General features: G+C 36.2%; 1 protein-coding gene and 1 long non-coding RNA gene across 2 annotated transcripts in view; one reads left to right on the top strand and one right to left on the bottom strand.

The window, feature by feature from the left end:
* The window catches only part of LOC107718539 (protein tweety homolog 2-like), a 65300-nt gene that overhangs the window by 26088 nt on the left and 11537 nt on the right, over positions 1 to 27675 (top strand). The window contains exons 2-8 of the mRNA XM_016525636.1: positions 1639 to 1700; positions 12632 to 12743; positions 18873 to 19093; positions 20324 to 20419; positions 21665 to 21737; positions 25954 to 26023; positions 26562 to 26617. Coding sequence (XP_016381122.1) covers positions 1639 to 1700; positions 12632 to 12743; positions 18873 to 19093; positions 20324 to 20419; positions 21665 to 21737; positions 25954 to 26023; positions 26562 to 26617 — 690 coding nt within the window. The remainder of the gene's footprint in view (positions 1 to 1638; positions 1701 to 12631; positions 12744 to 18872; positions 19094 to 20323; positions 20420 to 21664; positions 21738 to 25953; positions 26024 to 26561; positions 26618 to 27675) is intronic.
* Positions 5447 to 6353, bottom strand: LOC107718534 (uncharacterized). The gene is made up of 3 exons (XR_001637428.1): positions 6241 to 6353; positions 6055 to 6133; positions 5447 to 5792 (listed from the first exon to the last, which is right to left on the bottom strand). It is a non-coding gene; the product is annotated as an uncharacterized LOC107718534 (long non-coding RNA).

Genomic DNA, 27675 nt, shown 5'->3' with positions numbered 1-27675 from the left:
CCTTAATCCTTTGAGAAAAGATCTGTTGCTACTTCTGTTTCATTACGACTTTATGATTCTATTAGGGTTCTATTTATTACTTTTTCAAAAAGGCCATATTCTGCACATTGATAATTTTGTTTTTGTTTGTTTTTTTCCCAAATAAGTACACTTGTAAGATTAGTCAGGGTTTCTTGTACCATCTTGTCCTATTTCATTCTCTATGACTTATGTCTCTGAACCTTTTATTATTAAGCTGGCTGCTTTTGCTATTCTACTGATATTTAGTTGTATTTTTGTACTCATGACAATTATTATTTTTAGAGATTTTTTTAATGCTGTTTAGGGCTGTGACAGTCGCCGTGACAACCATGTTTTTATTGTTTTTTTTTTTCCTAAAAATAAAAATGCTGTCATCAGTACAACATGTTGCACATCCTTTTAAAATCAAAAGCATTCATAACCCATTTTACTTGCATAATGTGACGTATTTCACAGTGAAACAGGAAAATCATTGTTGGACGTGTCGTGATTTTGATCTATTAGGAGTTGATTGGATCATGAAAAAATGCATTTATTTTTTTTTAACAGTACAGTATGTGTTTTTAATAGGGATGTAACGTTTAACCGCGAGCCGGTTGAAAATTCACAAAATTGAAGTCAAACAATTCTGTTTTTGCTTCAAATTTCGAAATTATGCAATCTAATTTAGATTAAAAACTGCTCATGTTGCATATGCAGCATCTTTGTTTGGATCATGATTAAAATGCAGTGGTTGCCTCTAATTTTAAATGAAAAGAGCACAGTCAAAGACTTATTTTGTATGAATGTATGTCTGAGGGGAACTTACTGTCTTTAAAAAAGTTTAGATGGTATTTTTTCTTTTCATCTTGCCTCTGTATAATGCATTTTAAAGGTCATAAGTGCAGCGCTGCTTTGTTTACAGTGGAAACCAAGGAAACGCTTTAAGCACTACCTGCTGGAAGAGAGTGAATCTGTGTCTCGTTCAGCTCATCGCAATATTGGTAAAAAAAATCGCAATTAGATTATTTTCCAAAATCGTTCAGCCCTAGTTTATATACTAGGCCTATATGTGTGTGTACGGTGTAAATTTATTATGTATATAAATACACACACATATATGTATATATTTTAAAACATAATTGTATGCATGTATTAATACTTGTATATAATTTATATTATATAAAATATTAATATTTTATATATAAAATTTTCCTTATGCATGTATTTGTGTGTATTTATATATACATAATAAATATACACATTACACACATATAGTATGTAAACACAAACTTTTGTTTTGAATGCAATTAATCGCAATTAATCATTTAGCAGCCCTTCAAACAATATGCATCAGGAGTTAATTTGCATTTCATATTGACTTGAGTATTTGAAAATGTAAATACATTTAATATGCATTTTTATGTAAATATGATGGGTCATTTGTTAAAGAACTCCTAGTTCAGATATCATTACAGTAATGCTATCTGAACAACTTGTAGAATTTAGTTTCCATAATTGGGCTGAGTTGACTGATAAAAACAAAACTCTTTCATTTCCAAAGAATGAGAAATTTCCCTCATTTTTTTAAATTTTTTTAACGAAGAAACTCATATCTCATGTATTTGTGTGTTCCAGTCGCTCATCTTCCTGGGCTGTGTAGCAGCAGCTGGGCTCGGTGTGAACCTGCTGTGTCTTGTGTGTGTGTGTGTGTGTGTGTGTGCATGTGTGTGCGTGCGTTTAATTTATATTAAACATTAACCTTGATTTTAAAAATTGCTTTTTTAAAATATTTATTAAATTTTAAAGAAATTAATAGTTTTGTTCAGCAAGGACACATTAAATTGTATATATTTATATTCATATAATTTATATTATATATAAATATACTTTATATAAACATATTTTTATACTATGTATATATTTTATACTATATTATATATTGTATACTATTTTAAACTAGCCCTAAGACTCATGGCTGTATTAGATCAAAAGGGTGCTTCTACTAAATACTGAGCAAAGGGTCTGAATACTTAGGACCATGTGATATTTCAGTTTTTCTTTTTTAATAAATCTGCAAAAATGTCAACAATTCTGTGTTTTTCTGTCAAAAGTTTTGACCCCTTTTGTATTGAAGCAAGAAAAAGCCTCTGCATCTTACTCACTCTCATTTGCTCTCATTTTCTTTCTCAGAGGTTCATTGCACTGAGCTGTCAAGTTTATTTTCTTGCTCTATAAAAACAATGGTTCACTGGGTCACTTCAGGTAGCGCTGTTCTGTGCTCGGATGCAGAGAGCAGTCTACATTACTGTCTGAACACCATACTGCTGACCGGTGATAGAAACGCTTTAGTTTTGTTTTGGGCCACATTGTCCATCAGGTCTGAGTTGGAGGAGGGGTTTTGGGAACACTCAGAGTCTGACTAGTATTTAAGACTTTAACAAGGAGTTGAATAGCCTTGGACATGCCGAGACGGCCCTCTGACCTCTGCTCAGACACTGTGCACTTTTCTGCCTCCATCATCCATTAAGAACAAGCGGCATTCAGCTACAGGTCTTAGTGACCATGGCTGTCAAGCTCCAAAAAGGACCAAAAAACACCATAAAAGAAGTAAGAAAGGAGTCCATATGACTTGTGTGCTACATTGGAAGTCTTCTGAAGCCATGTAACGGTTGTATTTATAATAAACAGAAACTGAAATGTAGGTTGGTATTCACCGAAAAGTTCCCCTCTGTTGCATTTCTTAAATCTCATTCCCATCCTAATTTTTTGAGCTGGTACATGTGATAGCAAATAAAAGTTCACTGCAAAATAAAGATTATCAATGAAGAAATTACTATTGAATGACTTAAGACTTGAAATGTATGGATCTCTTGTTATATTGTTTTATGTCAGGGCTTTTCCAACTTTTCCAAAAAATGAAGCATATTTTAAAGAGATGATTTCAAAATCAATTGGCTTTTATATTGTCATTGTACTGAAGTCAAAGCAAACTATTGGGATATTATCTGAAGAATATTTACTTTGTATTAACTTGACAGCATGTATTTTTTTTACCCACTATTAATGTTAATGTATAGGTGTAGTTTAGATTTTTTTTTTCTTCCATATTGTGACAAACATCCAAGTGAAAATGATCAAATTAGTTGAAAAATTTAAGGTCGAGTCTTCCGTCACTCACTCTCTCACTCGCTCAACCACCACACGCGCGCAGCAGATTCGCTAAAGCTGTTCACTAATTTTAGCCATAATACATAACACTAATGGCAGCTAATATATTTTAATCACCAATGTAGATTTTTACTCGCATTTGCAGGTGCCATTATTGGACAATGTTCTCCGCTTTCAAAGTTAATTTGACCAACCACAAATTCAGTCGACGACGACGGCTGTGGAGCCGACAACATAACACAGAAGCGCACCAACACAAATCTTTTTGTAGATCTTAGAATTAAACAATAAACATTTGCATTAACGATGATATCAGAATGTTTTAAATAAAACGTATCTGTAGTTCGGCACATCACTGTCCCACCATTGACACAGAAGGCAAATCCCGCGAGTCCCTCCTGGACGTTGACGCATGCGCACTTTGAGGTGCCAGAACTAATATTTTTGGGTATATATTACTAATTTTTTTAGTGTTGCAGTTATTACTGTAAACAAATAGGTAGTGTATGTAGAATTAACCCAATTATTATATATTTTACTCGCTAACTAATATACTTAAGTAAAATCTAACTGATTTTCATGGGTTGTATTTAACACCCCCAAAAGTAATTTTTTACAGTGTTGGTTCAATGCTCTGGTTGTTAATTGGTAACATAAAAATTGGAGAAATGAAATGTATGCATTGATGAATCATTCACAATAAGATCAATAACATGCATTTAGAAAATAGGTGATTTTTCATTTTACGTTGACTTTTACTGGATTTCAAGTAGGGCTGCACGATTATGACAAAAATCATAATTGTCGATTATTCCCTTGAAATTGTAGTTGCGGTTATTAATTACGATTATCACAATTTACATGATTGCCGCTTTGAACGATTATGTAATTGTGGCATCCATAATTGTAATTGCGATTAGAAATTCGATTAATTGTGCAGCCCTAATTTCAAGATAATATTACTAGATAAAATATAAAAATTGAGAGAAATAATCCAATTGTGATTAACCTCTTGATTTCGGACCAGTCTTCAGAAAGCAAAAACAAACTAATAATATCAAATTTGATAAATAGCATAAAAATATTGTTAAACCTAATCCCAGTACTGCTATATGATGTGTTTTGCCCTTTCCACAAGTTGGTATGATTCTTTAGGGTCTTCATGAAATGTCTGCAACATACTTTGGTTAAAATGATCATCATACTGCGCAGAAAATCAAAACGGCTTTATAATTGGGAGTGAATGGATTTTTATCATTGTCGGTGGTTGTGTCCATACACTGAGACTGCTTAGGTTTTTTGGGGAATAAAAAAGGAGTGAATGGATTTTTATCATTGTCGGTGGTTGTGTCCATACACTGCAGACACATTTATATGCAAACACCATGTAAAAGTGAATTTTGTATCCGATGTCCCCTTTAAATCTTGACGGCCCTGGTGCATTAGTCAGTTTTGGTTTCATGTTGTCATGAATTGGTCTGCAAAAATGGATATCTTTGCAGACATTCACAGACCTTCAAGGTCTTAACTCTTGGGAGCTTCACTACACAGAGCTCTCTTAAAGAAAGTAGATGTTACTTTGACATGCTAATAGCGTAAGGGGAGTTATCTAATCTAACTCTGCTCCAGTCTCCCAGCAGGCACTATCTCAGCTGTTACATCATCCCTAAAGAGCCCTAAAGTGCTCAATTGAATTAGTTTGTGTTGTGTATGAATGTGTGTATATAAATGCGCGTATGTTTATGAGACACCATCCTCTCTTTTAATCCCATGACACTCATCTGTGTTGATGTTATTAAGTTAGCATTACGACTGTCGGTATTCTGAAAGCTTCTGTGGTGAAACAGAGCCCACCTTTGGGTTAAATGCAGAAACGTGGTCAGAGTTTAACAGCAGGAATTTAGTCTGAATGTTACATCTTAGAAGAACATCGTCTTGGTTGATAATTCTGAATTAGTTTTGCATACCTTGAATAGGGGGAGGGGGATCAAAATCTAATTTAATTGTATGATATATATAACGATTTTTTCTTTTGAAAAAAGGAACAACAAAAAAAAAGGCCTGGTTTCACAAACAGGGCTTAGACTAAAGCCCCATTCACACTAGCAGCGACAAAAGTCGCTGCATGTCGCCAGGGGCTGGCGATGAGGTTGCTAGTGGGCGTTCTCAATACTGGTTGCCTTGACAGCGAATCAGGTTTCTTGCTGCTAAGTACAAACATTTTGGAGGCAAAAGACTAAATATAATCTAAATCTAAATTAAATCCGTACTTTATTTCCGACCGCGTATGCAGAAGACGCGGCATTAATACTCAAGGTTTTCAATTGAGGGGAGTTGTGCCGATGAAATGTATACAGTGAAGAATAAACACAACCAAAAGCACGCTTCCCCAAAGGTATAAAGAAACAAATCCAAAAATATAAGCACTTCAAATAGTGCTCACAGTTACCGAAATAACTTCAGGCCAGTTTCGCCAATTCCCCTTTTTTTCCCTTTACAAGGATAGCCCCACAGTAACAAAAAATAAAATAAAATTAATTAATTAATTAAACACAGTACAAATAAATTGGTGTGAGCACTTAACCCCCTGGATAAACAACGGTAGTGGCTTATAATGCTTTCTAAAGGAAGAACAAACATAGAATATAATCAAATATACATTCTCATAAGCCACTTATAACTATTGACTAAATAAATTCAAGTAAATCCATTTTACACTCTGTACATCTCTATTAACATTGTTATTACTATCTTCTTCTCCAAGAACAGATTATTAATGAATTCAAATTAACATTGACATCAAAACAGTATACAACTAGTGAACCATTTTCTCTGAGTATACATATACATTTCCCAAAACCGAATGAAATCAATATTACTCACTCTGTGGCGTGCTGCGTCACATTAGAAATTCACCCAGCTGTCACCTCACATGCACCTTCACGTGCCTTCGTTCTCCCCTCTAGTATTATTTTATTAAAGGAGAAAGAAGTTTGGTTTACTTTCCCTTCCACTTCACAACATAAATGGCATGTCCTAAACTCAACGTTCACATTAAATGTCACTCACGCTCGATTTCCGCGGCCTGCACGATTCCTCTACGCAGATATTTCTCACCCACGGAGAAATACGAAATCTGTGTGATCGCAGACTGCTCCAAACTGCTCAGCGACCAGACCAACACCCAAACTTTCTTCCATTGCGTATGTTTATCTACGGCGCTGAGAGGAGAACGATCACATGAGCTCTACCGTCTTCTTTCCTATTGGCTGTCGCTCCCGAAAGTCGCTCTTCATTTGCATAAAGTTGAAGGATTCTGAACTTTGTTGCGTCGCTGGACACGCCCCATCCGGTCGCCAACGGCCGCTGCCGCTCGTGTCGCTGGAAATCGCCAGCTCTCCATTGAAATGAATGGGATAGTGTCGCTTTGCTGTTGCGTGTCGCTTGTAGTGTGAACAGGGCTTAAGGGTGACAAGAGGCCCAAGGCCATCTCAAACAAGATGGAGGCAGCGTATCGCTTGTAGTGTGAACAGGGCTTAAGCCATGATTAGGCCATAGTTCAATTAGGACATTTAAGTAATTTTTATAAATGTGCCTTAGAAAAAAAAAAACATTACTGGTGTCCTTTGATTTGTATCTTTGATTTAAAACAGCTCAGACTTACATTTTAGTTTGGGACAAGGCTTAAGCCTTGTCTATAATCGTGATATGAAATTTTCATACCGTTACATCCCTACTTGTCTGTGAAACCGGGGGATTATGTAGTATATTAGTAAACTTAAAAAAAAAGAGTCAATGCTGCACTATTATTTTTGATCAGATAAATGCAGAATTTAAGGGGGTCTGAATACTTTCCGTACCCACTGTATATCACCCGGCCCTAATATATCCTGGTTCAGATGATATCTGCATAAATTTTTAGCTAGTTATTTTAGTATGTTATGGTTTCTGGAACCTTTCATCAGTGTCACCTTGCTGGCATTGTATCTTATAACTTGATCATTCACTGAAGTCTGTCTGTTGGTGTTGCATTTTCTGTATGCAGTCATCTTTGGAAACTTTACATTAAACACTCCTAACCTCACCTTCTATCATTTATGTGGTTTTGCTAAAACTTGCAGGATGTCTCAGCAAGGCTGACTTCATCTACATTCAACGTTAATGTAGTTTGTAGCAGAAGTATTTCTGCAGTGTCCAGAAGTAAATCATAGGTTTGCTTGGTTAGTTGGATGGATGGATGAACAAGTAGATAGACAAGTGATTTTATGGCTCCAAATCAATTTTCTGTCTTAGCGAGGGTCTCGGGTCATGCAGTGTGACATGATGGAGCTCTATAGGGGTCCTAGATTGTTCTCAGGTGAAATGATAGGTATTAGAATCTAAAATTGCTCACTAATACATTTGGATTTGCTTTGAACAATTTGATATCAGATCAATGTAAATCTTGTTGTCCAAATTTAAATGCCATTGAAAAAGGTCTTGATACAGTTTCAGTGTTTTATATAAAGGGGTCATATCATGAGGAATTAAATTGTTCTTGATCTTTTGAAATGCAATTTTATTTTAATATAAAAACATACTGTAACTTTCAGAACTCAAAACTTTATTTATTTAAACAAAGCTGCAAGAAAAGAATAGCAGTAACACTCAAATGCTAGTATTGTCTGCAGGTGAAACTGACCTGCTGCTGAATGGCAGGAGTTGTGCAATAGCTTCTTTGGTATTTAGATGCTCAGTTAATCTACAGCATGTGTTGCCATGGTTGCCATGTGCTCGAATGTACTGCTCTTTTTTCTAAGTCCCTTAGATCACACAAAGAGCATTTTCAACTGCTTTGATTAAAGTAAAATGAAATTTAAAACACTAGTAATGGCTATAGCCTTCAGTGGTTGTAATGTCAAAATTATCATACAAATATAACAATTATAAAAACTATTATTAAAAACAGAAAAAAATCCATTAATAGAACTGAGTTGACTTGTTCTGTAGTTGCTATTTTTCTGTTGTGAAAAGACGGGTCTTGCACATGCTGTGGCTGTCATTGTTTCAGAGCCTCCATGTAATTCATGGTCCACCTCATGACATGACCTCTACATATCTCACAATAGCTTTCACTGACAGGTAAAAGAGAAAAGAGAGAGAGAGATCTGTTCTGCCTGCTCTGCTTCACACCAGTTCTCTGCCACACACACACCTGCTCTCTGACATCTGTAACCTATTGTCAGCTTCCTGTTTGGCGTGTGCAAGGGCTCATTCCTGACACCCACTGCAACACACTTTAGAGCTGCACACTTTAGCCTTGTCATTATTTTTTTCTATATGTACTGATGCTTAGCCCTGAGCAGTGTATGCATTTCATAACACCTGCCATATCTTTATAAAAAGTTAATAGTTTTCATAAAAGTGTTTTTGTAATGTATTTCATTTTCAAATCAGGGTCTTTTCTGTGACCTCCCTTTTTTGTAAGGAAAGTGACATAAAATTGAAGTGGATGGAAAATTCATTTCATGCATTAAACCATCAAAAAAAAGCCACTAAAATGCTGTTGTATGATCTTATATTTGATGTGATGTAGATATCACCACTTACTGCAATTCTCGGGTCATTGTGTAGTATTTTTATTTTGAAGAACTTGATGAAGCAGGAAGTTGTGACCTACAGTTTGAGGGTGAGTGACCAATATGGTGTTCATCAGTCATGTTCTAATGAATCATGCAGGACGGAGATGGCTTGACAGATGGTTGTAGCTTCAGCAAACTTTGTAGCCCACCCCCTACAAAATAATGTGGGGCTCTTGTCGTTTTGAAGCCCTGTGGTGGCATGAACAAAGAACCCAACGACTGAATGAATGAACGCAAATGTATCGCAACGAAACGCTGCCCCCCTCAGGGGAGGAAACGTCTGAGGACATACTCAAATCATATTCAGTTGTGAAAGATGCCTCATTTTACAAAGAAGAAAAAATATGAAAATTAAAGCAAGAGAACACAGTGAGAGGCTGATGTAAGGTACTGCTTAATTGTATTTTTAAAATCCATACTCAACACCGTAAACCCTCTCGCTCTCTTTTTTTTTCTACATCCAGTTGATAAAAGCACTAGCACTATTTTAGCCATTATTTATGTGCCTGCTTTCAGACCTGGTTTTTGAGGCCAGAGTAGAGCTTTTTTTGGCACTGTTTTGGACCATCTAAAGTCATTTAAAAGCAAAACATCTTAAGGCACTGACGTTCTTGTGGAAATTACAGCATTAGCACTTTGGTTCTATTTTAAGGACTCCTAAATTTATTATTGTAGCTGTTACGCTAATTGTCCATATGCCATGCATGCATTTAGTGAGTGAATGGTAACATTTACAATACTGTTTTAAAAGAATTTTAAGATTTTTCCCCCAGCAAGGATGCATTAAATTAATCAAAACTGACAGTAAAGACATTTATTATATCACAAAAATAATTGTATAAAATATTATAATTGTTACATTTCTGTCATGAGGAGTAATTGCCTACAATCTTGTATTTTTGTCATAGATTTTTAAGCATCAAAGTACCTGTCTAATGTGTGGAGTCAAATACAGGCTTTTCCTCTTTATTGCCTGTCTGAAGACCAGTTTGGGCTGTAGAAGCTCTCTGTAGAGGGATTCTGATTCAGTTCCTTCTCAGCAACCATCTACAATGTTAATAATGTGGGTAGTTCATACTGCAAAAAGAGCTGTTCTCTCAGCTCTCTCTTCCAAACAGGTTTTGCATTTGAAGTGTTTGGTTAAACACTGAAAGATGAAAGCGAGCAGTGTGTTTTGAATAAATCTGAGCTAATCCATGAAAGGATTCAAATTCTGATGTTCTTAGTCTTCTGCAGAGACAGACCTTTGAGTATTGGTATAAAGTCTAATCCATTTTGTAGCATATTTTGGCCAAGAACGACACACTTGGATAGTAAAAGATCATCATAACTGACATAAAAAGCAACCAACCACAGTTTGTTTTGCTTTTATCATTCAGCTAATTTTTACATTCAAATCACTACTGATTATTTCACAGAATCAACATCTTTTTTTTTTTTTTTTTTCCATTTTAGTTTCTGTTAATAATAATAACCCTAATCGAATCTGCCAATTTAAGTCAGCTCTTGCCATTTTTATGAGAAAGCTGGCATGCATCTCTCTTTCTCCTTCCTCTCCCCAGTGCAGCTCAATTTTCCTGTGCACCTTTTAAATCAGTGACGGATCAGGAGAATGATGCAGTTTGGCTAGAGGCATCCATCTAATGAGAATTCAGTCTTCCCATAATTTTAATAAAGTCTCTTGTTCCAGGCCGCACACATTCTCCCGCGCGTCGTTTCGGCGTAAGGCGGCACACGGCCGTAGGGCACTGTGCATTCTTTGTGTTTGTTTGTGAGTGCGTCTTTATGACTCTTCACCCACTCCAAAGGCAAGAAGCTTTGGAGGAATCATTACACTTTTACATTTCCCCAGGAGTCCCCTGTGCAGCTCCATACTGTGGAGTCTGATCTAAACTCGCTCTCAATTCTTCAGTTGACACAGGACCGAGAACAGATTTTGCATTTCATTACTCATTGCTCATTACAGTCCCGAAATGTCGAATTCAAGTTAAACACAAAGGAGGGTCGGTCAGGAATAGACTTTAAAGGGCAGCTTATATGAACAATGCAATGCAGGATATGACTTCACTTCCTGTGCAGTGTTATTGACCTTATAGGGTTTCTGGGGGCTAATGAACCAAATACCAAGAACAGAGATGAGTCTGGCCGTTTTGATGACATCATTCTTTCTACGTGGCTTGGGGTGGAGAATGCACTCTCACGCTAATATTCTTTGTTTCATGCCAAAAACTCATTAACTTGTTTCTCTGGTATTGTAGATGGTATTTATCTCAAATGGATTGCGTTCAGTCCACATTTGGACCATTGTCTGATTTATTGAAGCTGTGTAGTGAGCTAGATTTTGATTTGGAGAAAGAAATATGATTCTTGCAATGAAATATCATGAGTATGTCTTCACCAGTCCAATATTACTGGATATGTCAGTGCAGTTACTTTTAATATACAGCCCAAACAGTTGTAGAGACTGTCCAAAACTTGCCAGTATGATACTAGAGTGTTGTGGGTGGTTAGTAGGTGGTTGTTTACCAGCCCAACGTCTCTGTGGCATTCTAGTACTCCGATATGTCACGAGCCCCTACAATGTAAGTTTTATGAGATTTTTCAACAGAAGAAAGTAAGTTATACAGGTTTGAAACAACATGAGGGTGAATAACTGATGACAGAATACAAACAAGATGCACATTTTTTTTCTTGATTCCCAAGGAATCACATTTTAAGTATCAATTTTTTTCCCAAAGATAAGTGTATAGGATTGGTTCAGAATAATTTCTTTGTAATTCTTCATAGGCTACAACGTCACCATCAGTGTAGTGATCCATTGGTTTTGAACACTTCATCTCTTTCTCTTGCTCTCTTAATGTTTATGAACTGTTCTCACTGGCAGAAGACACCATCTTATTTGACTTTTCCTCAACCTTTATGTTATTTGTGTCTGGGCAACATTAGCCTTTGGCTCAGTACGGCTCCTGCTGAATATTAAAGACCTTCATGTGGCACGCGTGCACTACCCATCCTACCACAGCGCCTTTATTTTCCAGTCATTTAACTTGAGATCCATATAGAGCCTATTCATTCAAAATGACGTTTATTTGAGCTCAGGAAACATTTTCTGACATGGCTTACTCAGCAGCTGGCTTCAGATTGTCCCAGTTGACGATTTGGTTTTATAATATTGTTGATATTGTCAGCTAAAACTGTTAAATATTTTTTGGTAGCTGAAACAAAGCTGGAATAAAATAAAATATAAATATTAGAAAAACTTAAAAAGAAAAACCTTAACAAAAATATAAATATTGCATTGGAAATAAGTGACTAAAATGACTAAAACTGATATTTGAATTAAGAAATTTAAATTAAAGCCATTTAAAAATAAAGACTAATAATAATGACATAACTGCAGAAATTACTTAAATTTTATTAAAAAGAGAAGCTGAAAATAAATATTAAGAAATGTTAATAATATTATAAAATATTAATATTAACAATAATACTATGATACTTGCAGTACTGTAGCTTTTGCTTAAAGTGAAGGCCAAGTGCATAAAGCACAATTTATTAACAGCTTCAATTGTGTTACATTTTTCCATGTTTTTCAGCCATGGTAATTAAATATGGTAAAATGTGCATGCTTAGTGGTAGCTAAAAAGCATGAAAAAAAACAGCCAAAATATTTAATAAAAAGTCACACAAGGAGGGAGGGATGTGTATAACTTTGTAAATGACAGGTGTTTTAGATCTCTGGAAACCCCTTTGCGGATTTCTGCATGTGCATATTCTGTAAGGGCCTGATGATTACAATGTGTGAACTAATTGTAACTTTTCACCTTGTGACTTTTCAGTGTTGCCGTGGGAGTTGGTTTCTATGGAAACAGTGAAATCAATGATGGGGTGTACCAGCTGACCTATTCTCTCTATAATGCCAATCACACGCTGGCGGGTGTGGACAGTTTGGTAAGTACAAATATAGCAGCGCTGACTATAAATAACACACTGAGACTGTGTTTGACTCCCTGACCAACTGTAGTCTTGACTGATTTCAGCTGAAGTGTCCCAATAGTCTTGCAGACTTCTCCCAAGCAAATTTACTCCCTCTAAAGGCTCTATTATCTCTTTTCCCTCCCCGCAAATAGTTCTACACTTTCTATCAAAGCGTTTCTTCCAACCAAACCTCAGCCAGATGGTCCTTATATCCAGTTCAGTTGCCTGCTCCTGTTAAATCTTTTTTTGCCAATCGGCACTGCTAAAATTTCATGGGATCCCCACTGAGTGCATGATTGATTTTCTGACATCCCTTTGCAATAGCAAGGACACCGCTGAAGATATATGCTGCTACGTGCAACTGCTCAGTGTCTCTGGAAAGATGTAAACGACAAGGGGTGTATCTGTGTGTGTTAGAAAATGCACACACACTCTAGTGTGTTTCTGTGATATGGAGTTGTTGGAGAAAATACCTCAAATTGGTTTTTACAGCCTTTTATGTTTGTGCAGTTATGAAGGCCTCTTTTTCCTTTCGTCATTGTCCCCTGAAGGCTGGGGCCTGAATAAAACCTTATTCATGTATTGTCAGCCATACCTATTTATATCCGTCTTCGTTTTCTGATTCAAATGCGTAGAGCTGACAGTGACACTAAGACGCTTTAATCCTGCTTCACGCACCAATTTCATGCACTTGGTAGGGCATTTCATGCCTCTGGTTGTGAGTTTTAGCTATTTAATTGCATGGCAGACTGAAAGCCTGCAAAAGCAGTGATTAGTTCACATTTCCCCTCATTAAAGTATGTAATTTCAGCTACAAAAATAATTACTGTTTTCAAACAGGTTTCCTGAAAACCCCTCTATCTATCTATCTATCTATCTATCTATCTATCTGTCTGTCGTTCTATCTATCTATCTATCTATCTATCGTTCTATCGTTCTATCTATCGCTCTATCATTCTATCTAACCTTTAATCATTCTGCCTTTCAGTTGTTCTATCATTCTGTTTGTCTGTCTGTCGTTCTTTTGTTCTTTCCATCCATTCATCGTTCTGTCGTTCCATCCATCTTTCCATCCATCCATCCATCCATCCATCATTTAGTCCGTTCCTCCATCTATCCATTCATTCATCCATCCATCCTTTATTTAGTTCGTTCATCCATCCATTCATCCATCCATCAATGCATCATTCTGTCATTCTGTCTGTGCATCATTCTGTCCGTCTATCGTTCTGTCGTCTGTCTGTCCATCTGTTCATCCATCCATCCATCTGTCTGTCCATCTACTGTTCTGTCGTCCATCCGACCGTCCGTCCATCCATCCATCATTCTGTAGTTCCATCACTGTCCATCCATTTTTCTGTCTGTCCATCATCCGTCATTCAGTCCATCCTTTCATCCTTCCGTTCATCCATCATTCTATCATTCTGTCTGTGCATCGTTCTATCCGTCCATCCATCATTCTGTCTGTCTATCATTCTGCTGTCCGTTCATCCATTCATCTGTGTGTGCATCCATCCATCCATCCATCGTTTCATCTACTGTTCTGTCATCTGTCCATCCATCCATTGTTCTGTCTGTCCATCCATCCATCCATCTATCAATCCATTGTTCTATCCATCCACCCATCCATCCACTGATCCATCTTTCTTTCTATCTATCCGTTGCTCTATCACTCTATCCATCATTCCATCACTCTATCTACCTCTCTGTTGCTCCCTCAATCTATCTGTTGTTCCATTCGTCTATCAATCCGTCTCTCCACAATTACATACAGCTGCTATTATAAGATGTTGTATGAAGAGTACAATTTGAGAGTCACCCCTGTTAGTAAAACAGTCATTATTCCCAGATACTGTCAGTATGAGGTCCACTGGACATTATCCCAACTCTAGTGATGACATCATTAACCCAAACCTAACCTTATATTTATTTTCCAAGTGAGTAGCTGATGACAAATTTATTCACTTAACTTACACAAAAAATTGTGTAAATTTGAGTGCAAACATCTCTCAAGCTATACATCAGTAATCCACAGCTGTTCGGCTCACTTACACCTGTTGTAAGAGCCTTCAGGGAAGTGTTGGTGCTGTGGTTCTGAACTGAACGGAGACTGAAGGCGCTCCGAGCATCTGCCCGCTTACACCGCTGAGGAGTTGAGGATTAACTCCCCATCTGCACTAATGGAGATTAATGCGTCTTTTTCTGTCTCATTCTGAATTATGAAGCACACACTTATCTGAGGTCAACTTGATTCCCTCAACACACTCTCTGAGTCATCACAAGCCAAAAGGCAGAACTGACCTAGGAACTGCTCTTTCGGGGAAAAATCAGCCGTAATTTTCAGTAGCAGTCTGCCTCAGAGAGATAAGAGCACGTTGTTGTGAAAAAAAATTATGTAATGGTGCTCAGAAGGACTAGAGATGTTTTTGATCTCCAGGTCATGACCTCAGATTAATGTCAGCTAGCTTCAAGAATCATCAATATATTTATCGAAGTAGAAGAGACCTTCCATTCTTGAAATGCTCCCTAGAGACCAGGTCCTTCAAATGGTACAAAGTGTCCACTGTCTGAAAACCCAGCATGCAATGCCCATAATTAGCTATGAACCCTGTGACAAAGGCTTTGATGAAGTCACTTGTGGAAATCTTTGACTTCCTGATTGAGGCTTTTCAATGGCTCTGCCTGCCTGAAAACAATGATTTAATTTGGCATCCATTGCACACAGATGCTTGTTCTTTCTCACACACACACATGCACACACACTCTTTTTGTTTGAAAGCACTGGGCTGCCCTTTCAAAAGAGTCAAGAGAAGGAATAGCAGGACTTGTTTTTTGCAGGGTTGTTGAGCGGTGACTGCTTGGTTTTCGGGTTTATTGGTTCTGGGCCATAAGGTCTCTTGTTCACCTCCTCTCAGGACCCCCTCTGTGCTTGCAAATGAACTGTGTGGCTTCCTGTGCGGATCTGTTTTGTGTTCACAGAGGCACCCAGGGATTAACAAGGACATAAATTACTTGGTTTGAGTTACAGGAGAACCATAATGCTGTAGATACATTGTGGGGCAACTTGTTTGTACATGTGTTTTATGTTGTATGCACTTTATAAAATGTATATAAAAGTAATTGTTTATTTAATAATTAAATGATATTTTACTGTATTATGGATAATTATTTATTATTTATATTTATAATCATTATTATTATTAATTCTCAATATTGTAATTTTACATAATATTTTTATTTTCACCTTTTATTCAAAGATATTATTCTAAAATCTATGTCAATAAACAACATGGTCATTGTGACAACTTACCCCATGTAGTGTGATGACATGCTTTCTGTTTAATGTAACTGTATTTATTTTCCAGGTAATAATTCTGAAAATGTCCAATACTTTTGTAGCCAATACTGGATAAAAAATTTTGATCAGGGTGGATACTGGATATGATATTACAGAATGTCAACCCAGAGCTCTGTTGTTCTATAAATACCTCTGTTCTCTGACATGATGCAGAACACTGGGTCGTTTTGTACCGTCCTCTCAGCTTGCGAAGGACACTTTTTTTTTTTTTAACGCTTTGACCAGAATGTGGACATTTTCTGGACTCAAGCCAGCTGCTTAACCATTACAATGTTTTCATTGAATGTAACCTTATCCAGAGTTTGGATTTTGAGTGAGAAGTAGTTGGTGAAATGTTTGACAGCATAGATTAAAGTGTCACATTTGTGGACATTTCAGTTTAGGCGAAACTGAAAAATCTTTTTCTTTTTTTTTCTTCTTCTTTTCCTTTTCTGCTTGTTTTCTTTTTCGACTGGCAATGTGCAAATGACTGCCAATATTCTAATATTTAGACTATGTTTAATAGGGTGAAACATTGGAAATGTGTTAAAGGTGCAAGAATGCATGTTCTTCTGCAGAGTTTTGAAAGTTTTTGCTAGTGGTTGGTGGAAAAGTTGTGGGATCCTTACCATTTCAAACAACCCAAAAACTCACTGAAAGTCTCTCCCAGGAAAATACCCACAATCCTCCTGATATTCTTCAAACACATCAGTTAACTGCAAGAGAAAATTGATAGAAAGTAATAAAGGAGCTGAGAGCTTTTTATCCATCACCCACGAGGCAGTTAATCAAACGTTCGTCGAAGGTGAATTTGAAGACAAAGTGAATTTGATTGTTGTTCCTGAGATTGGTTTTTCCTTTCAATGTCAGGTTCTGAACTCTAAAAAGCTCAAGTTTCAACCCACCACTGCTTGTAAGAGTCACATCTGATCTTTATCTTACTACTTCCTTGCAGTCTTTGTTCCACTGTTGGTCTTTATATGTTCATTTCTGGTTCTCAGTAACTATATTGAGAACCTCTGAACTAGTTCTACCAACAAACCCCCAGACATTCCCACAGCCATTATTAGAAGACCTGTAAGCAGTAAGGTCATCATTCCCTTTTTTGTAATCTCTCTCTCTCTCCCTTCTCATTTTTTGTCTTACTGTTTTTTTTCCTCCACAATTTTAATGGAGAAATAGAAAATCGTATCTGGATATAGAGCAGGCAGCACCACTTAGTGCTTGTGTTCCATTTCACGCTTCAACTCTCCCATTCAAATTTAATTGCAGAAGCTCAGCGCCTACAGAAACCAGAGACAATCAATTAGAGCCGCAGCGCTGGGAGAAAAATCTCGGTCTCGTATCTTAACCACTTCCTCACATATGCATTACAGTTGTGACTTAAGAAACAAAGCTCATGATGTCTAGCGTTTGTTCATTAGCTGGATTATTGGATTACGTTCAGCTGAGATATTAAACCCCACTGAGGAGGGACCACACAATAAACTTTGCTATTCCCAAGAAACTTACAAAATGTTTCTCAAAATCACCCTCAGAACTAAAAAAAAAAAAAGCATCAGGACTTTGGTGTTTCATGAAGATGAAAGGATTCAGGAGAGTGCAGTGCTGATGTGAGATCAAAGATTCCATGAAAAACGAATCTGGTCAAACTAGATAATCAATGTGGAACTGAGTTTCTCACAGCTTTGGGTATGAGATCACTTCGCGCTCGAGTAGTGATGTCACAACCTAAAGCAAACTGCTGGGAATTGAGTCTGGGCCACGAGTATTTGATTTCAGGATCTAAAGCATTTGCCTGGGAATCCCCTGATTCTGTGCTGTTTTTAGCTATTATTGAGCTTTAAATATGCTGTATGTACTGTATGTACATGCACACATCTGGCCTCATCTCATCTGCTTTCTAACACAACACACTCTATTTAATGGATGGGTCTATTAGAATGGATGAGGGAACACAAATCGGCTAGTTCTTCGTGGCTGTTCACACAGAAAACAGCTCTTTTTAGAGCTCATGCAGTACTTTCTCAAAAACCTAATTTGGGATATAGAATAAGAGAACATGTTAAGAAGAACATCATGTGTCTTCGTGTTCTTGTTTATTCTGCATTTAATGTGCACGTCAGCCAGATAAACAGATTTAGTGATGTTAAATTAACTCTAAAAGCTTTTCAATTACTTCTTTTAAATTGATTATTTGAAAATGTGGTCTTAATGTTTTCAATATTGAAAAATGCTCAACCTGAAATAGTTTGAAAGAAGTCTGTTATGCTCACCAAGGCTACGTTTATTTAATCAAAAACTATAATGTGAAATATTACTGCAGTTTAAAATAACTGTTTTCTATTTTAATATATTTTAAAATGTAATTTATTCTTGTGATTGCAAAGTTGAATTTTTAACTTCATTACTCCAGTCTTCAGTGTGACATGATCCTTTAGAAAATATTTTAATATGCTGATTTGGTGCTCAAGAAACCTTTCTTCAAAAGTTGTGCTGCTTTACTATATTTGTGAAAACATGATACCTTTATTTAGGGATTCTTTGATGAATAGAAAGTTAAAAAGAACAGCGTTTATTTGAAATTCTTTACTAAAAGTCTTTACTGTCACTTTTGATCAAATAATGCATCCTTGCTGAATAATGGTACCAGTTTCTTTAAAAAAAAAAAAATCTTACTGACTCCAATTTTTTAATGGTAGAGTATGTCATTATAAACCCATCACAGTATGTCTGTGTGCACTAACAGTGTTATTCTCTCACAGGTCACTGGTACTGTGGGAGACATGCAGAGCGGCCTGAACGAGCACTTGTCTCGACTGGGTGAGATCTTTGCAGCACGAGGAGACTTTGTGCAGACACTGCAGTTCATGCAACAGATGTCAGAAAACATCATTAAGCAGCTGCTTGGGCTTCCTGACTGGGAAAAGGCGAAAGTAGACCTGGCCGCCATAGCTGATCAGACAGCATATGTGGAATATTACAGGTAATGATGAGAGCTGCCACATAATGTACCTCTTCTGCAATAGGCCTACATTTTCAGTGCAGTGCAGGTTTATTTGTAGCAGGCAAAAACATTATGAAATATTGCATCCTTGACTTTTCATATTCCTCTAAGTGTGGTTGAGTGAAACACCATAGTAGTCCATCAGCGGCTAATGCATGACTTCATGTGTGTACAGTCCGTTTTATAGTTGCATTTAAAGCCATTTCCTCGTGTTAGACACTATAGATCACACGTTATTTACTGCCGCAGCTTCACCGCTGGTCATCCATCAAAACATCCGCCAGAACCGCATTCATATTCCTGTCATTATTCCGCATTGCAGATGACAGGTTGAAGTGATGATGTCACAGTTCTTTAGTTTAGGTTGCCAGAAAAGTTCATCTTTGATAGGAAGCATATTAATATAGCTGACATGTGATAGTGATAATGTGAATGTGGGTGTGCATGTGTCTGAGAGCAGTTTATAGGAAGAGACATGCTCATCTATTCCCCTCTGACAGGGTTTCAGCGTATGAAATATTAATACCTATAGAAGTTGTTCATCTATTATGAATTATTTCCAGAGACGAAGAGCTCTCTGGAGTGGTCTAGGCAGAACACACACGCTAACAAGAAGATCTTATCTTTTAGCGATTGCGCTTTTGTAGCTCAGGAAAGTCTCAGTCATGTTTTACTTAAGTATATAACTTGAAATGCAACCTAAAATTTGTGAGGAGAAATAAAAAATGACACAAATGGAACAATTGTTGGCATGAAAAATGAGTATGATGTGGATAGCATAGCTCTGATAATAACTTGGTCTTTAGAGAATCTGATGTGATAAGAGAAATGTTTCCTATTTTTATGTTTGTTTGTTTTTTCTTGGTATTGTCAGGTTTGAGAACAGTTTGAGATGCTGTTAAGATATTTCTGAGACTCTAGAGGAGATGTTTTTGAGACTGGGATTGTTTTTCCCCAAGAGGAAGCAAGTCTGTGTGAAACATCTGAGAAATTAAAGATATTTCGTTTGTCATTTTTCTTTTAGATGGATACACAAACACACTCTTGCTTCATACCCTGTTTATTTTTCACACATATCTTGATTAACAGTTTCTAAACTTGGCAGTATATTGTGTGAATTATTGTCAGCATCTCTGATCACGTCATTTGATGTGTATTCATTAACTGCTTATAAAAGTCTTCATCTGCTGGTTTTTCTTTCTTCTGAAGGTGGTTGACATACCTCCTGATACTGATCTTGGATCTGGTCATCTGTCTTGCTGCTTGTTTGGGCCTGGCCAAACAATCCCGCTGGCTGCTCACTACGTGAGTACAAACATGACATTACACTGGGTTATCATGAGATGATGAATACTGGAATTAAAGACAAAGATATAAAAAGAAAGTAGTCATATTGCCCTAATTTTCTTGAAAATACATTTCCTATAATGCTCAGAAAACATCCTAACCAAGACCGTTTTTAAAAAATAAGCAAAAACTGCAGTCAGAAACCAAAAACGTTTAATTTAAGGGTCAGATCGGGTATGAAAAATGGCTGTTTTGCCGCAAAAAAACTTGGCTAACTTTATCTGTAGGAGTAACTTTATCTCAGGGAAGAAAACAATAATAAAAAATGTATGATTTGACACCCTTTAATATGTTACGACATAAGATTGAATAGAAAGAAGTTAATTAAAAGAAAGATCAAAGAGAAAAGAAAAGCAAAATGTTCTCCTCGTTCTCTAAGGATTGGCTTTTAATGCTGTTCATCTGAAAATAACAATGTTTTTCATTAAAGTTCTCATCTAAATGATAAATTAAAAAGTAGTGCTGTCAAACGATTAATCGCGATTAATCGCATCCAAAATAAAACGTTTTTGTTCACATAGTATATGTGTGTGTACTGTGTATATTTATTATGTATATATAAATACACACCCATGCATGTATATATTTAAGAAAAATGTCACGTTATTTTTATTTTGGATGCGATTAAACGCGATTAATCGTTTGACAGCACTATTAAAAAGGAAACCAATAGCTTAGACGTGAGTAATTGTTTAATTTATCAGCTGGATTTTACTGCATGGTATTTCCTAAAGTGGAAAGTGTGTCATTTAGCAGCACAGTGGATTTCGGAGTATAGAACACTTGCTGTCATGTTCAGTATAAAGTGAAGCGTTGGAAGTGTTCTGCAGTCTTATGGAAGTAAAGGGACTGTGTTATCAGAGATATCCTAAATTGAGGTCAGTGATTGTTATATATAGTACAAACCCTTCGTTTATAAAGATTCATAGGCGACAAAATCTGTAGAACAAGCTCTGTTGGGTACTGTCTACCCAAATTTCTCTCACACACAAAGCACAAACTGTGTTATGCTTATGCATGGCTGAATCTCATGAAAACATGGTCTCATTTCAGCCCAAAAATAGTAATTCATTTTTTGAATAAAGAGAATAAAAAAAAAAATTCACCCGTATTGTCATAATTCAGAACCCAGATTTGACATTGGACATCAACTGGCAACCCAACATAGTATCGTCAATCGTGTTTTGTATGGTGTGTGTGCAGGATGATGGTCTGCGGTGTTCTGACTCTGATATTGAGTTGGTCGTCTCTCGGAGCTGATGTGGCCACTGCAGTGGTAAGTAGAAACCAACAAGCCTGTTATTCAATCAGTGATTCTATTCAGGTCATTATCTGAGATATCGAGAATTCAAGACAAACGCATCAGTATTTCCATTCAGAACACTTCATGTGGTTACTTATAATTGTGTATTTGTATGTGATGTTAGTTGGTTTTTATATGCACTTGAGGCGGGTCACAGTCAGTCCATCTCTATCGAAAGCTTGTTTATGTGGCAGAGCATGACAAATAATAGTCAACTGCTGTCTGCTTGCCTGAAGGAGGTGATAACAGTCCAATTTATTGCGTTTGATGTGGGTGTGTGTACAATCAAAAATACTGTGGTTTATGTGTTTATTGGGAAAAGAGTTAAAAGTGGCAGATTTCATTAAACCACATCAATGAAGGAGGAAGAAATAAAAGAAAGGGTAAGTATTGAATGGAGGTCCACCTTCAGTTAAAAAGACCCAATGGCTTTTTTGATTCAGACATTACTTCCACAACAGCATTTTGTTGACAGTCTAGATGAAATTCTAGTCTAGATGAAAGCAATTAAATTAATTCAGATTAAATAAAATGAATTGCATTGTTCATATTTTTTTTGTTTTGCTTTTTGTTTTTTTTATTACTTTAGGCTTTTCATTTAGTTTCAGAATTGAGCTAAGATAGCTTCCCTGTAGAGTCGTGGGAAAATCAGTTTTTGGCAAAGTTTTATGGCAGAGTGTGATTCATTTATCTTTTATATCCCCTCTATTTTCTCTTACAAACTATTTCACTCACTCACCCACTTATTCTCCTACTCATAACTGTAACTGGCAGGTTATGAATGCAGTTTAACAGCTACCCACAAATCAATTATATCCATCAAAAAAGCAAACAGTATGGAAGAATCAATATAGCCTTTCAGTGGGACTTGTAGCTATAGTGCTGAAAAAGAGGCTTTTCTGTGTAGAAACATTACTGGTCATGCATTCCTTACAAATTTATTTCCAAATACATGAGTGTTTTCTGCACAGCTGTTCTCCCACTACTGAATGTACACATTCCACAGCAAAAAATAAATATAATATAATATAATATAATACGTGACCCTGGACCACAAAACCAGTCTTAAGTCGCTGGGGTATATTGGTAGCAATAGCCAAAAATACATTGTATGAGTCAAAATTATAGATTTTTCTTTTATGCCAAAAATCATTAGGATATTAAGTAAAGATCATGTTCCATGAATATATATTTTTTTTATTTCCTACCATAAATATATCAAAACTTAATTTTTGATTAATAATATGCATTCCTAAGTACTTCATTTGGACAACTTTAAAGACGATTTTCTCAATATTTTGATTTTTTTGCACCCTCAGATTCCAGATTTTCAAATAGTTGTATCTCGAACCAAATATTGTCCTATCATAACAAAACCATACATCAATGGAAAGCTTATTTATTCAGCTTTCAGATGATGAGTATTGAATGGAGGTCCACCTTCAGTTAAAAAGACCCAATGGCTTTTTTGATTCAGACATTACTTCCACAACAGCATTTTGTTGACAGTCTAGATGAAATTCTAGTCTAGATGAAAGCAATTAAATTAATTCAGATTAAATAAAATGAATTGCATTGTTCATATTTTTTTTGTTTTGCTTTTTGTTTTTTTTATTACTTTAGGCTTTTCATTTAGTTTCAGAATTGAGCTAAGATAGCTTCCCTGTAGAGTCGTGGGAAAATCAGTTTTTGGCAAAGTTTTATGGCAGAGTGTGATTCATTTATCTTTTATATCCCCTCTATTTTCTCTTACAAACTATTTCACTCACTCACCCACTTATTCTCCTACTCATAACTGTAACTGGCAGGTTATGAATGCAGTTTAACAGCTACCCACAAATCAATTATATCCATCAAAAAAGCAAACAGTATGGAAGAATCAATATAGCCTTTCAGTGGGACTTGTAGCTATAGTGCTGAAAAAGAGGCTTTTCTGTGTAGAAACATTACTGGTCATGCATTCCTTACAAATTTATTTCCAAATACAGGAGTGTTTTCTGCACAGCTGTTCTCCCACTACTGAATGTACACATTCCACAGCAAAAAATAAATATAATATAATATAATATAATACGTGACCCTGGACCACAAAACCAGTCTTAAGTCGCTGGGGTATATTGGTAGCAATAGCCAAAAATACATTGTATGAGTCAAAATTATAGATTTTTCTTTTATGCCAAAAATCATTAGGATATTAAGTAAAGATCATGTTCCATGAATATATATTTTTTTTATTTCCTACCATAAATATATCAAAACTTAATTTTTGATTAATAATATGCATTCCTAAGTACTTCATTTGGACAACTTTAAAGACGATTTTCTCAATATTTTGATTTTTTTGCACCCTCAGATTCCAGATTTTCAAATATTTGTATCTCGAACCAAATATTGTCCTATCATAACAAAACCATACATCAATGGAAAGCTTATTTATTCAGCTTTCAGATGATGTATAAATCTCAATTTTGAAAAATTTACACTTAAGACTGGTTTTGTGGTCCAGGATCACATACAATACAATACAATATAGTATGTATTGTCGCCGCCACACGCTCGCATCATGATACTGTTGTGAACGCGTGTCCACAAGTGACGCAGTAGAGACGAAAATGTGGAATAAAGTCATTATTTTTGTTTTATTTGCGCAAAAAAGTATTCTCGTAGCTTCGTAACTTTACAGTTGAACCACTGATGTCACATGGACTGCTTTGTCGATCATCTTGGTACGTTTCAAACAACACAAGGGTGAGTAATTAATGACATAATTTTCATTTTTGGGTGAACTAACCCTTTAAGAGAGAAATGTAGATGCGCCACCTCTTCAGCATCAGTGGACACGCTCAGTTCTCTGTAATGAACTCATCTTTCCTGCAGGCGTAAGACACAGACACAGACACATAGGGCTTTGATCCTGTCTTCACGGCTAATGAATTAATGCATAACAGAAGGTATTGAGCCTCAGGAGTTCAACAGGATGTGGACTTGACTTTAAACTTCCATGCTCTGAGACCGGATGAGGGGAATGTTTTAAAGTTGATGGAAGTGGATCACTGCAGGAAAAAAAAAAAAATGCTCCTGATGGGTTGCCGTATGATAATGGCTGAGAAATTTTTTATATTGAAGGCAGTAGAATAATTGACATGTGGTGGACTTGTGAAATGAGGAGGCAAAGTCTGAGTTAGTTGTCAATATTACCACTTATTTTATTTTTTAATTTTTTTATTATTATTTTTATTTTTATTTTGTATATTGTATTATTTTTCAACACTTATTTTGCTTCTTTTCTGTGCTGTCACTTGTATTCTGATCTGAATTGTTTTAAGTTTTCTTGCCTTTTTGCTTTTTGCCAGAAATTGCTCCTAGTAGAATGGTACAATGATGTCATCACTGAATGCAAATGTATTGTTGACAGAAAAGAAATATGTGTTCCTTTCACAGCCTGGGGATGTTTATGTGCAAACTATATGTGAGAGTGTGTGCGTGGTGTTTCTGCATGTCTGTTTTTTCCTTAGACAGACATTATAGCATAATGTCTGCATCCCTTCCTGTTGCCTATACAGTATGTTTCGAGTCTGTGTGATGACTCGTGTCATATGTTCCTTCCTGTCTAACAGATAGCTGTTTATTAGGGCCCATAAGTTTATTCTACAAGCCTACAGTATATGAGTGTGTGTTTGCAGCCATGTGTGCTTCCTGTGTCGATTTATCCCTTCACCTATTGCCCCAAACATCCTGCAGTAACAGAAGTGTTAGTTGAAATACAATTATACAAGCATTTTGGAACAGTATATTTGTTGAACATGTATACACTATCATTCAAACATTTGTGGTTAGTAAGATATTTTTTGAATAAAAATTTATACTTTTATACAGCAAAAAATAAAAATAAATTAATTAAATGTTTAAAAAATGATATTAAAAAGTTGTGCAAGTTTTGCACTTGATCAAAAAATCCTGAAGTTTTGAGTAAGAGTTATTATAGAAAGAATTATTGTGAATTGTAATAATATTTCACAATATTACTGTTTTTACGGTATTTGTAATAAAATAACAGACACTTAAAAAACATGCAAAAAAAAATAAAACTAAAAAATATTACAGACATCAGGCTTTTGAATGGTAGTGTATTTCATATTTATATTTCATTTATTGCAGGTTTTTTACTTTTTTGTGTTTTACGCTCTAGGGCACAAGTGATTTCTGTGTTGCACCAGACAAATTTCTGATGAACCAAACAAAAGATGTGATGAGCTCAGGTGAGTGTATCTCATATTATGAATGGGGATTATAGTTCTTCAGTGAACAAATTTGCATGAAATGGCATTTTTACACTTTCAAGTGCTTGAATAGTTTATAGGGTTAATCTGAGAGACCTTTAATCCTGCTCTATAATCACTGTGACTGAATACATCGGTAAAATGGCCATTCCTTTGATTACGTAACTTTAATCCTGTTCTCAGCCATAATATGTTCCTGCTCTACCAGACAGACAGAAGCTCCCTCAGGTGCACGAGGACAGAGCCTCCCAAAGGAAAATTTCATTCCTCAGAGGCTGCTTTTCCATAGCGCGCAAGACTTAAAGGAATATTTCACCCAAAAATGAAAATAGCACCACAGCCTGAATGGTTAAAAGTGGCTGCTACACATCTGTGTAGTATAGTGGATGTCATCCATCAGAAGATTCATTTAATCTTAGTTATGACCAGATTTTGAAGACATGTCACTTTTCTTTTCTATCGTCTATATGCCATGCTGTTCATAATGCACTCTTTCTTGTTGTTTCTTCTTTTCTAGATATTGTGCATTATTACCTGTACTGCAGCCAGACGCTCCCCAACCCATTTCAGCAGGTACTATGTTTAATAGAAATGAGCTCTTGCACTCTGTTCTTTAATTTCCTACTAAAAATGGTCTTCAGTAGAGATGTGAATCATAAGGAATCTAAGGATGCTATTTTGATTCTTGTTTTACTTAATACTAGGGTGACCATACGTCCTCTTTTTCCCGGATATGTCCTCATTTTGGACCTACAAAAATGCGTCCGGCCGGGATTTCTTAAATCGCCCAAAATGTCCGGGATTTGGCTGTTTTCTTAATCCCGCTCCCGCTGAATCTCTGACCACTGCCGCCTGCTCCCGCAACATGTGTTTCGCTCCCACGATTTTCGTGTCCACTCCTTTAAACATTCTAATATTGTGTATAATTTTGGCGCATCAGGGAGCCGATATCAGGGAGAGAGATATTTAAATCTCTTTTGAATGAGCATTTGCGCTGTTTACTTTCACTTTCGATTTCGCAATCACACGCACTCTGTGTAAAGGGAGCACGTCTTACAAGATACTCAAGCATGGTCTTGTCAGTCATCTCTCCTTATTCTCGACCTGTGATCAGTCAAAGCTGACTCCTGCAGCTCTTGTTGGATGCAGGGTTGCCAAGTCCGCGTGTTTTCCACAGAATTGGGCTACTTTTAAACTGTTGCCATGGGTTGATTTTCCCAAGTGGGTTAAAGGTTTGAAATATTGCATAAATTACATTTGACTGAAATGCTTATATTGAAACATTTTGCATTCTACCTATGATAAAACTTTCATGGACTTCTACATTAACAGTTCCCTCCTGGTGGAATGACCTGCCCAGCTCAATCCAAGCAGCTGAGTCCTTAATATTTTCAAGAAACGGCTGAAAACACACCTCTTTCATCTTCATTTGACCCTCTAACACTAGCACTCTCTATTCTAATGCTACTTCTAATTTTATCTGCTTGTTTTTTTTAATTAAAAAACTTGACCCTCTAACATTTGCACTCTCTATTCTATTTCTATTCTAATGGCCAATCCATCATTTTTGGGGGGATTTTTTATTTATTTATTTATTATTATTTTTTTTATAAGTATCGGTTCAGGCACCG

The sequence above is a fragment of the Sinocyclocheilus rhinocerous genome, unplaced genomic scaffold, assembly GCF_001515625.1.
Source record: "Sinocyclocheilus rhinocerous isolate Xijiao unplaced genomic scaffold, SAMN03320098_v1.1 scaffold2, whole genome shotgun sequence".
Taxonomy (NCBI): domain Eukaryota; kingdom Metazoa; phylum Chordata; class Actinopteri; order Cypriniformes; family Cyprinidae; genus Sinocyclocheilus; species Sinocyclocheilus rhinocerous.
Note: the sequence above shows the minus strand (reverse complement) of the source record. Positions and strands in the feature narration are given on the sequence as shown.